The 12,537-nt window shown below is 44.0% G+C and overlaps 1 protein-coding gene across 2 annotated transcripts in view; it reads left to right on the top strand.

The window, feature by feature from the left end:
* Positions 1-2,104: 2,104 nt before the first annotated feature.
* Positions 2,105-12,537, top strand: part of PPM1K (protein phosphatase, Mg2+/Mn2+ dependent 1K) — a 16,212-nt gene continuing 5,779 nt past the window's right edge. The window contains exons 1-5 of one of the 2 annotated variants that reach the window (XM_035895526.1): positions 2,105-3,127; positions 3,711-3,811; positions 10,532-10,697; positions 11,229-11,373; positions 12,424-12,537. In XM_035895526.1, the coding sequence (XP_035751419.1) occupies positions 2,688-3,127; positions 3,711-3,811; positions 10,532-10,697; positions 11,229-11,373; positions 12,424-12,537 (966 nt within the window). In that variant the 5' untranslated portion in view covers positions 2,105-2,687. The remainder of the gene's footprint in view (positions 3,128-3,710; positions 3,812-10,531; positions 10,698-11,228; positions 11,374-12,423) is intronic. The other variant, XM_035895525.1, reaches the window with a different exon arrangement.

The following is a 12,537-nucleotide window of genomic DNA, read 5'->3' as shown; positions in this document are numbered from 1 at the left end:
GAGGAGGTCTGTGCTGGTGCCAGCAGAGGCTCGAACGGCGCTGCCTGGCGTAACGGCACAGCTTTCGTCTGCGTAGAATAAACCCGCCCTAGCTCAGTCAGTCGGTCGAGAACTAATTCGTAATTAGTTAATACACAAACACAGAGTACTGCCCGCAGCTGTGGGGTTTGGAAAGCATGCAAGGCAAGTGCACTTATACCTGTTCAGAGTTTTAAATTCCTCTTGAAACACGTTTAAGCCCCCGGGGCAGCAGGCATGCTTCCCATTTCTTCCGGGTTTGGTTTTTCCCCATTTCTTTTCAAGGTCTGGAAAATTTCCATCTGCCAGGAAACAGCCAGCCTGTAAAAGGGGCGCCGTGCATATTGAACGACTGTTCAGTCGCTCACTTCATTTGCTTTAAGCACTGTATTTCCATGTCTTGTCTGCAGGAACTAGTTCTGTAGGTTAAATGTGTGCAGGTTAACAGGATCAGATGGAGCACCTCGAAACGGATTTCCATCTATAGCTGTCTGTCTTGGACTTTGGCTTGAACACCACTGCCCCCCTTTCCAATACCTCGCTCTTGTTTTGCCCGGATAGGCTTGCCCCGTGTTTGCAAACACACTGGTTAGGAAAGCACAGACTGTTACATGTCCAACTGAAAGCGTAACTATTTACATCACAGAAACCAAAGATCAGGTTCCTACTCCTGACTTGCAGGGACACCTGAAAAGCCAGCCCGTCATCCGTATTTGTACTTGCCTGGAAAAAAAGGCCTTTTGGGAATTGAATTTGATAGGGAACAAACGCATTAATTAGCTTCGGATTTGGATTGATCCTTTGATTTCATGCTGTGGATACTGGGAAACCTAAATATAGCTAACATTTCATGTTCTCCTCTCACGCTGACAGAAGTAACACCGAGCGTGGGTTTTGTTAATTGGCAGGCTTTCAATTTGGTCGTGCTGTGTTTCACAGAAGGAAGTTAACATACTTTTGTTATGAGTCAAGGGTAACAGAAAAGAAAAAGCAACTCAAGAAAGTAGATCAGTTTTTAAATACCTGTAAGTATACTGAAATAAGGATGTTTTGTTGCCGTCACCCCGCAATAAAATGGAAAATCTTAAAATTCCAAGTGGTCGGTTCCGCTCGCCTGGTGGCCTAGCCCACGTTCATCTGGTGCAACAAAGGTAATTCCCAGCGGTTGGGCCTTTTATCAAGTTGACAGTTACTCCCTAAGTGCTAAGTAAAGAAACCTTTCTTCATCTAAGAATTGCATGAAAGGTAAACCAAGAGCGGCTAAAGCAATGTGCTTTGAGCTGTGAACGACAAGTGTAACGGAGGCCTCCAGAAAGCTCCTATCACAGCCATTTTCTACTAAAGCAACCACTTACTAAGTTACCTTTGACTGCGTGTTTTTGCAAGCACCTGGATTTTGTCTAGTCATTTAAAAAAGTAGTTTTAACAAATATTTCAGATCTGCAGATGCAATTGTGATTGGCATGGGGAAAGTACAACGGCAAGGCACTCCAGAATTACAGCGTCTCTGGGGTACATGTGTTGCTCTTTGCTGCTCAATTACGTCAGACCTCCCTGCCATCTTGCCCCCGCCCTCTTTTTTTTTTTTTTTTTTTTTTAGCATTCACCATGAGCCTGCATATTTTTAATGCCTTTATTTTAGCATATAATACCTTTCACTCATAATTTTGCTCTCAGCAAACTTTGAGCAATTAAGTTACACATATCTCACTTTAAATTTAGTGTGGTTAGTTACAGCAATATGACGGTCACGTTCAAATTATTTGGTGCAACACCAATTTGCTACAAACTGCAACCCAGCCTGTGGGACTTTCATCACGTTGGGTGTTACTCTACAAAAGGTTAAATAAGCCAGTCTTTCTACATTTTTCAGCATGCTAGATGAATCATCATTAGTGAATTTTTATCTGTGATGAGCCAAGTAGTGTATTAATTTGTATTTAATTTAGTTTATCTGAGCTGGAAAAAGAGATCTGAGAAGCCAGGAGAAGATCGTGCTTGCCTGTGTTAGCCAAGGGTGCCCATTTCAGGGCTATGTGGCAGAGAACTTCAGGCCAAACAGAACAGCAGGGAGCTGCACGGGGTTTTTTGGGGAGGCTTGTGTGTGCAGTTGTGTATGTCTGTGGATACACTCTCAGTGGTCGTTCTTAGATAGCCTAAGAAAAGCACATTTCACTTCACAGGCCTGTGCTGAAAAGAATTGTGTAAGTCCTCAATAAATGTGACAGAAATAAATACCATGTGCAGATGAAAAAACTCTTTAAAACTCTTTTAGCTGACATGGAGCAGAGTCATTATCACTCTTATTTGCTCCATCACAACCTCTTCAACCTTTGAAAATTCAGGATATCATTATGCAGGTGGCCAGCAGAAATGCCCTACCTTGTTCTATCTGCAGTACTCCCCATTCGATGTGGGCTGGTCTGTGTAGGATTGTTTCTCGGTGAGTCATGCAGATCCCTCTGTAGTTTCTTCTAGGCAGTGCTGTGGTATGCGTGATTAGTGGTCTCTGAGGGTGACATTGTTTCCTGAATGATGTAACTGAAAATTCCTCTTCCTGTGCTTCTTGTTTCCTGATCAGTTTTCTCTTTGTTCTCAAAGACATTCCAGCAGCTGCACATCTTTTATTCCTGATCTTTTATTCCTACGAATCTCTGTGAAGACAAGTTATGTCAACAGCTACTTTAATTAATTTGGTACGAAACGGAGGGTATCAAGTAAGGAGGAGAGCCGTGCTGACGTCCCGCCTCTTGCAAGACGAGAAGCGTCCGACAGCTGCTTGCTACAGCTCCACCTCAGAGCGCCGTGCATCCCGCTTCGATGCAGACGGGAGCGGGCGGCCTACCACATGGGACACCTTTGGCATCTGGGACAATCGCATTGATGAACCTATTCTCCTCCCACCAAGCATAAAGTATGGAAAGCCAATTCCAAAAGTCAGCCTAGCCAATGTGGGCTGTGCTAGCCATATTGGGAAGCGTAAGGAAAATGAAGACCGGTTTGATTATGCTCAGCTGACGGAGGATGTCCTATACTTTGCAGTATATGATGGACACGGCGGGGCAGCAGCCGCAGACTTCTGTGATAAGTACATGGAAAAATATATTAAGTAAGTGTGCATTGAGTGAATGCATGTCAAATGAATTACAGTAGAGAGTCCTTCCTTAGGACTGAAAGGGAACCGGTGGGTTGTGCATCGTCACTAATCCTCCCAGGTTATCTAGCCACCGAACCCAACGGGACAGCAGGAACACCAGGCTGGAACGGGCCGTTACATCGGACATGCTATGAACTACTCACTCTGTATGGTGCCTGCCTCGATGAGCAAGCCCGCAAAGACGAGAGAGGAAAATACGATTGTACCCACCTTCCAGGAAGGGACTGGGGACACAGAGAGAGCGTGAACTGGCTGCCTTCAGATGGGGTCACTGTGATTGCCAGCCTACGGCTTGCTTACACTCTTGTGTATCTCTGTGTCACATCCCTGGGTGCTGGAAGAGGAATTTTACCTGTTTGCAAAATTACAGGATTATACTTCCAGTGCAGGCCATTAATAAAATTATACTAACTTTTCACTGAAATCCAGCATTATTCAGTGCATGAAGGGAGGAGACAAGGCTATGGAAGAGATTGATCAAGTCATATGTTTCTTGGAAAGAAGTTTAATTTTTTGTTTGCTTGTTTCTTTCCAGAGAATTTCTTGCTGAAGAGGAGAACTTGGAAAGTGTTTTGAACAAAGCTTTTCTAGAAATAAACAAAGCCTATGACAGGCATGCTCATCTGTCTGCTGATGGTAGGTAAAAAAATATTCTACTCGTATGGGTGTGGAGAATTAAGGTTCTTCTTATTTGCTCAATAGTTTTGTAGTAAAATGTCCAGAAAAATGCTTGAAAACCGTTTTACTTAACATAGGATTTTGCTCTGATCGCTTACTGCAAATGAAACAATTATGCTTACCTCCTTAAAATGAAAAAGCTATAAAAAGTCTAAATCAAATTTACTGGGGGAATTATTAACCTGAATGTTAGCATAATCATCAATGAATTTCTCTTAATGTGGTTCTGTCACGGAAAGTGTTTGTCAAGTTAACAGAGCATGATTTAAGATTTGCAAGGACCGTAACTTTACTATGTGAGAAACCTAGAGGGGGGCTTTGGTTTGGGTGTTTTGGTTGGTTTTTTTGTTGGGGTTTTTCTTTTGTTTGTTTGTTTTTCTTAAAAGCTGTCACTCCTGTGGGTTAAAAGTGACAGCGTCAAAAGTTCCCCTTTCTAACTTGGCTGCTGCACCTGAGGAGGAACACAAGCCAAAATTAATACAATTGATATTGCTTCTGCACAACAGAATCACAGGAGTAGCTGAGTGTGAAAGGGAAAAAAGCAGTGAAGAGGAAAACAAGGTTGGCTGTGGTAAGGCTGTGGTAAAGCTGGCACCAGTCCTTTTAGACTCCTTAGTCCTGGCTGCTAATCAAGTTCCTGTATATACATCTAGAGGCTAAGTACATCTGAAGTTCCAGTTCCAGCAACTAACACGAAGATCTTCATTAACATGAAGATCTGTTATATTTGTCCCCCTCCACGCCCCTTTGTTAACAGCACAGCTCTTGGTTTGGCTCATTGAAGTGACCTCTGTTAAGTGTCAGAGCAGCTCCTTGAGGAGAAGGATTGGGAACTGTACTTGGTACATTATTCTGCTATTCTGAAAACCATTTCTGATTATAGCATGAGCCTTACGGAACTGCGTAACAACAATGTTTGACATACAAGTTGCGCAGCAAGCTGAGCATTTTGGAACAGGATTTTTTACAGGATCGTTTTCATATCATTTAACTAACTGGTGCTGCTTAATGAAATATAATGCAAATGCCAGCAAATTTACATAACAGTTACCAAGATACTGGACAAAACCCTCTTCACTAAAAAAGCTGGAGGTCAAGCAAAATAGAGGGCAAAAGTGTTGTCAGACATCCACAGGGGCCACGCTGTCAAGCACTCACTGTTTCTCAGGTAGGCTGAGTGCCTGCAAGCTCTTGCAGGAGCCACTGGGATCTGAAAGCGCCCAGTGCTCTTGACTGGTTGCCCAGCTGAAAATCAAGCTGTAAGGCAGAGTGGAGTAACAGGGTGCAACAAGTGTGGACTTCTGAACAAATTAAATGTTTTGCATATCTGTTGTTAAAATAATTCAATACTATGTTGACTGCTTGGTGTGGTTATTTCTGTTGTTGCTGCTGTTTTGAAAGTTACATAAAATTTCAATGCTTGGCACATGTCCTTCTTAGAAGCCTACTTCCAAACTGATGCAGTTTGCCAGCAGAATTTCTCATTAATTGTGGCTATTCTAGAAGTGAGAGTCAAAACTGTTGCTAAAGCATCTTGAAAATGGTGGCTGGTTGTGTAACACTGTGTGTCTGGGATACGCTGGATGCTCCCCAAGACTGACCTCCTTTTGAAACCTGGCCATAGCTGACGAAGGGGAAAATAATAGCTTAGTCTTGTTCCAGTAGATGACCCTGCCAGGGTTCACTCCTTTCCCTGTATCTACAAAAAAAAACCCCAGTGCGTGTTCAGGATGTCTAGGTCTTTACTAACACATGACCAGCTTTGAAAGCGTGTGCCTGGGTGTTTGAAGGAACATAAGTCCTGGGACAAATCCCTGTAGCCAAAATGGCATGGATTTTGTTTGACACATGGTTTATAGTACTGTTTAAGGGCTAAAAACCTCATATGATGGCACAAATTTAACAGGACTAGAGATGTGCCTCATTGGAGAACCTAGCTATGTCTTCAACAGCACGGCCCTTTGTAGGTCACTTTACCATTATAGAATATTTGAAACTATAGATGCAAAATACATAGCATAATAGTTCCTGTGAGCTTTCAATAAAACCCAAAAAAGTCTAAGTATGTATTCTAGGTACTGCTACTGCGTCTGGCATGCAGTTCACTAGTGCTCTTGGAGTGCTGTACTGGCCCACCGGAGGCTGGTCCAGTATCCCCGCTGACAGTGATCTGTACCTGTTGTTTCACACAAAAGCATAAGAAGCTGGGATAATCTGTCCTCCACCTAAATCCTTTCTGCTCGTTAGCAGCTTAGAGATATGCCTGAGCCCTGAAGCATGGTGTTTGCTATCTCTTCAAAAATACATTTTCATTCACTTCCATGCATTTAAATATATCCAGTCGCTTTTAAATCACTGCAAAACTTAGGTATAGGACACAGTAAAAGAAGTTCATGTCCAACAAATCTGTCATTATCCACGAGACAACTGTTAACACAGAATGACAGGATTTTCTGATATTTTTGACCAGCCATAAAAACTGAAATATAAAGGCTGAATAGCTTTGCTCAGCAAGGACAGAAATACGGAAGCAAATCATGTGCTTGAGGAAATTTGAACTTCTCTCTGGAGAAATGTAAGACAAACCCTCTCCTAGCCTACTGCTGTCCCACAAAGTACTGCTACTGCCTCTGTTCACTGCGATCCACTACTCAGAGAAAACAACAGGGAGGCTTTCCATCGACCCTCATGTTCACTGCATCCAACTAATCACATCAGCCACTCACTTCTGGAATAGCCATCTTATTAAAGCATAGCCAGGTATTAACTACTGTATCTATGTTTGAAAGGCACTCCTGGAATCTTATTATGCTGAGCAAACAGCAGAAGTTATTTAAAAATAACTAAACTTAAAAAGTAGTGGGTTTGGGTTTTTTTAAGTTACCATTCAAAGATATGATTTTTATTTCTTTGAATATGTTAACCTGCAACACTGAGGAAAAGGGAGAGCTGCAGAAATTGTACTTAAATATTCCGTAAATCCATCAATGTTACAAAGGCAGCCTTTTTATCAAAGGGCTCTGATTATTACCTAAACAAGTTAGAAAATACTAATTACACTATTAAAGGGATGTGTATCTTGCATATTTTCCCATGGGTCATAACGATTCATATAGTTCTATTCTGTGCCTTTAAGATAGCCCCATTTTACTTGGCACCAGTTTGAACTCCCCATTTTTGTGTTATATACAAATACATATATAAAAAATAAATAAATTACCTTGAGGAAACAGATTGGGCCATATTCTGTACCAAAGATGTTCTTCAGAGTGGTCACTCTTGCCATATATGAGACAGCTGGCCTGCTAGCATTGATACAATTCTTTGGTTAATTTGTTGGTTGGCTACTTACCTCTACCACAGTAGCTTTTTTTGGTTTTTGGGCTGAATTTAAACTGGTTTTGTCACACAGTTTCAGCAAGAAGGTGAGAATGGTGGCAATTCCCAGAAATACCAATTTATCTGTGGCCAAAGATGTACATGTAAGCCTCAAGTACTTCTATATGACCTGCAGAGGACAGTGCAGGCAAACCCAAAAGTGACCACTTCCCCTGTTCTGCAGCCCTTATTCTTTCATCTCCAGTGTTGCAGGTTTATTTTGTTTGAACAAAGTCCCTGGGTGAATTTCCTATTTGCCTCTGTGTGCGTGTTATTTATGGCAGACACTGTACCTGGTCAGCAGCTCTAGAACTGGAGGCCCTGGACACTATATGCTGGGCTTCAGTGGAAAGAGAGATCTGCTTAATTTTGTCCCAGGTGAAGGAGTCCGGCGGTTCCTAGCCTGGACTACTGGAAGGTTTCCACATCCTCTTTGTCACATTAGTTGAGATGACTTGCAGTAAAAGTTGTCCAGTGAGTGTTAAGAACCTATTGAAAGATCTTAGTTTTATAGTGATATCATTAGGAAAACAAAATAAACTCTTTAATTGTTAAAACCAATATATATGCTGATGCACCGTATTTTGATATTATTAAATAACCTAGCAGCAGTTGTAGTAAAGCATTAGAAACGTTATCCCATCATCATTCCCGTGTTTTGGAGCTGCGCTAGAGATCCCATAATCCATGTAGTTTAGCTATAGCCATGTTCTTGCACCCCTACCCAGGTCATGAACTGGTTCCAAGGAAGAGAGCGTGAGCAGCATTTCTTTTTCTAGTTGTGCTATTTCACTAATAAACGTTACAAAGTTCAAGTCACTATGACCATGACCACAATTCTGGTCAGTATCTTGACTCGTTCTTTAGTACCATCCCTTGATTTTGTGAGAGCAGCTCTTCTGGCTTTGAGAGTTTGCACTTGAAAGATGCAGATTCACCTGAATGTCCAAATGTTTCCAGTCATTTATGAATTAAAGACAACAGATCTTAACTTTTTCAGAAACTGCTTGTGTTTGTCAGCATAGTTCCAAAACCAAGGAATGAAATGGGAGAGTAGTGGCAGCTCTGCATTAATTTTAACGTCTAAATAAAATGTACTTTCTGTGAAATGAAAAGGTAGTTTTACATAGGTTCTTCATTTCACTTTTTTTTAACTGTTGGCTAAAACAGGTATTTTACTGGTTCTACTAAAATTTCTAATCGCACTGGTACTTGCTAGCATCTTACTTTCATAATGTGCCACAAAGTGAGCCTGTGCTGGGCTAGTTCTTGCTTCAAATTAGAAACAGGTTGTCAGCGCTTACCTGAATAGTCAGAAGCTACTGGCATCTCAGTAGTTTTGAATATCGTAGCCTGCATGGCAGCCATTACGTAGTCCAAGATTTGACCTGGGTCACCATGGTTGATGTTCACGACTGACGTGTTGGTTTAGCTATACGCTTAAACAAGTCCTCACTGCAGTAATAATACCTGTTTTAAATAACAACATAAGCTTAGTTTAGAGTGTTTTGTGAGGGTTTGGGGATTCATCAACTCACTGCTTTTGCTGCACAACAAGGCTCAATGCATCTTCCAGGGCTTTGTGCGCTTCAATTTACTTCCAATCCTGTTTCACTTCCGGGCTGCAGAGACCTCACGGGGTTGGGGAAGGAGGTCGCCAAGATCCCAGAGCGCTGGCCTTTCTGGTTCCGTGGTACACGGAGAGCCGGGCTGCGTGTATGCAGCTTGCTGGCAGCGGGTCAGGGATGGGGCTGGCCGGCATTTCTCCAGCTCAAACGTGCAGTCCTGTCTCAGATCCATCCACCTCCCTGGGGTCAGTGCTGCAGGGCCAGAGGTAGGAGTGCATGTAGCTCTAGCTGAGCTCTGCAGAAGTGGTGGCGGAAAGGTCTTTTAACCATTAGTCACGTGAAAACAGGAATATAACTGGGGATTCTCATTCCTAAGTTAGCTCCAACCCCCTCTCAAACTGTCTTGCTTTTAAAACCTGGAAAAACTGGAAAGTCACAGAATGCAGGAGACCTACAGAGGGCTTTTCAAGGGGATTTGCATTAGCTGTGAATGCAAATGGATTCTGGGCACTAGCTTGGCCTGGCCAGACCTTTTACTGTAATAGCTCAAGTCAGCAGGAGTTACTGCTTTCCAGGCACTTCTCCCTGGGTTGTCTTTACATAATTTGCAGCAAGGGAAGATGCTAATTGTAAAATGGGACTGCTCCTTTCAAAAAGCAAACAAAAGAGGAAAACTGGACCGTTCTTCTGGCATTTCCTTCACTGTAGATAAAACCGCAGATCTTTTCTGAAATAGGCAGACTCGCAGTTCTCCTTTTCAAGCGCTGCTTTTTTTCTAGAGCGTTGTAGAAATTAAAGGAGAAGCCCTTAAATTTACTTGCAGCAGTTAGTCCAGCCAGGTCCCTGACCACGGCCAGTCGGCTCAGCTCACTCCCTTACCCTGTAAGAGAAGGCAGGCAGCAGCGAGGGCTCCGTTTTGCCCTCCAGGCAGCCACTGCCACCCCTGCCAAGTGACCTCACCTGTGCCCAGGGCAGACTGCCCAGAGAGCCACTGCCAGCTGACTGCATCCATTTGCAGGCACAAGGCAGGGCAGAATCCAGCTTCACCTTTGCGCTGGGACCTCCAGCAAGTTGACAGGGTCTGAGGGGAGCTGCCTCCCTTTCTGAAAAAAGCCAGCAGCCTGCTGGCTGAACCCTTCGTCTCTTGGCAAGGCTGGGGGAAGCAGAGGGAGACTTTAACAACTCTGACACCAACGGGAGGACCCCACAGAGAGGGGCAAAGGAGCAATCTAGTGTTTCTCTTCTGGTGAACTACATGGAGCTACAAGTACGATTAGTCAATTACCCACTTCACCACCTAACAGAAGGGAAGAGCCATCAGCTTTATGGTGGGGTACCCATGCAGTCACTGTGCCCAGGGATAAGGATGATAACCCTGTAACTTGAGGTGAGCTAGGTGGGACAGAAAAACTATCTGTTACAGGCTGAAAGGAAGCCACTGTACCTTCTACCACTTTTATTCCACTTGCCCTCTTTGCATAGAGCCATGTTGTTGCACAGAAACACTTACTCTTTCCACGTCCTCTCTCTCCCCCTCTCTCCTCCATGCATGCAAGTTAGCTATATTTTTTTTTTTTAATACGTAGATTTAGTTTAAACTTAAAAGCAGTTACTTACTGGTAATGTAGAGCACAAATTATCTTCATTTTACCAATTGAAACTGTTGCTGTTGTAAATGGTCCCATGCTTTGAGGCAGTGCTAAAACCTCTCTCTTTGATATGACGTTTATAGCAACTCTGATGAACTCTGGGACCACTGCAACAGTGGCTCTGCTCCGGGACGGTATTGAACTGGTTGTGGCAAGTGTGGGAGACAGTCGTGCTCTGCTGTGTCGAAAGGGAAAGGCAATGAAACTCACCATTGACCATACTCCAGAAAGAAAGGAGGAGAAGGAAAGGTACCTGTCGGCATATGATGTGGCTTCCCAGGGAATGGCCTCGGTCAGGATGTGCTTGTGTTCTGCTGCTGGGTTGGGCCTGGAAGAAAGCGGAGAGTTGAACATAAGGCCCCAAGACCACCCCTGAGCTGGCAGAAAGCGGCACGGCTCCAGTTAATGCATTTGGTTCCATTTAGAGGACTGGGGACATGGAAAGCCCTGCGTGAGCGTAAACGTCTCAGCAGTAAGGTCAGCATAGCTAGGACGCAGTACAGAGCCATGACCACATGGTTCAGCCTTGTCCAAGACTGCCAAGTTAGAGCCAAGACCTGAAGAAATTCACTGTGGTTCCCGGGTCAGCACTCAGCCCGCCAAGCCACATCCCTTCTGTGGAGCCCTTCAAACAGCAAAAGCCAACCCTCAGTCTGCCAGCTTAGGTCCTCCGTACCCCATTCCATATCAGTGGCTAGCGACAGAAATTGCAGATAGAGACAGGGGTAATGGTGTGAAGCAGTAACTCATACTCACTTTTTCTTTTGTGCCTCTGGACAGGATTAGGAAGTGCGGTGGCTTCGTTGCCTGGAACAGTTTGGGACAACCTCATGTGAATGGTAGACTTGCAATGACACGGAGCATAGGAGATTTGGATCTTAAAAACAGTGGTGTGATAGCCGAGCCAGAAACAAAAAGGGTTCAGGTAAAAGAAGGCCTGGTTAACAGGGACAGCGACATTCGGACTAAGGGGCATCATAGGCATTTGGTGCAGGTGGCGGTACCCACATGATGTGCCCACGGGAGCCTGATGGCCAAACACTGTTGTTTTGTTTTTGTTTTTTTTTCTTGTGGTGAAGTAACCAGAGACCAATTCTAATTAACTCATTTCAGTTTAACACTAAAACAGGACAGAAAAAAATCTGGCCCTGATACTAAACCAGATCAACTTCTAAGTCCCATCTGTCATAGTACAATATAGGATGAGGGAAGAAAGATAACAATGATAGCCATTACTGAAATGCAAAGGTGTCAGTCTGTTTGGGGCTTGCGGCCAAATGAATAATTGTGAGGTTAACACTGATATAAAACCACCACTGAGAACTAGGTGGGATAGGGATGGGCTGTCATCAAAAAAAGTCGACTACGTAGAGGCTTGCACACTTGGGCAGAAGGGAGGAGGAAAGGGCAGCTGCATGCATCTTACCATAGCTCTGTAGTTGTCCAGAAAACAAATTAACCACCCAGAAGGTATTCGGCACAGTTGCCTTCACTTTTGCAGGCAGGCTCTGCTCTCAGCTCAGACTCTGTCTGATACTTTTCCCCAATGCACCTCCCAGGGCCTGGGGAACTTATATTTCAGTTGGTCCTAATTAAACACCACCCACTAGGTCCAAGGGGTTTAGGGAGATGACCACAGTGCTATCACGTCTTCCTTGAAATCCTCAGTTTAAGGAAGCATTTTGTGCACTGGGTAATGTATGGATCTGGTCTTTTGGCCTTCGTGTCTTCAGAGGGCTGCTTCCTAGAACTGGAAGCACCTCTTACGCTCTCCTCCAGTACAGGGGACACAGCCTATATGGCTGATGGATGTGCTCAAGGGTTCAAGAGGCAGCCTTTGGCTAACCGAGGGTTTGGGGTTCCAGTTAGTCCTTGCACAGAAAGCAGGACAGCACGCAGCACCTGCAGAAAAAGCAGTTCCTTTGCCTTGCAGCACTTGCCCCATCGTTGTGCATACTCTCTGCCTTTATTGCAGCTGCATCATGCAGATGACAGCTTCCTGGTCCTTACTACAGACGGTATCAACTTCATGGTGAACAGTCAGGAGATCTGCGACTTCATTAACCAGTGCCATGATGCTGCTGTATCT

The sequence above is a fragment of the Egretta garzetta genome, unplaced genomic scaffold (assembly GCF_000687185.1).
Source record: "Egretta garzetta isolate BGI_Z169 unplaced genomic scaffold, ASM68718v1 scaffold615, whole genome shotgun sequence".
Lineage (NCBI taxonomy): Eukaryota > Metazoa > Chordata > Aves > Pelecaniformes > Ardeidae > Egretta > Egretta garzetta.
The sequence above is the reverse complement of the archived record's forward strand: the minus strand, read 5'-3'. Positions and strand labels throughout refer to the sequence as shown.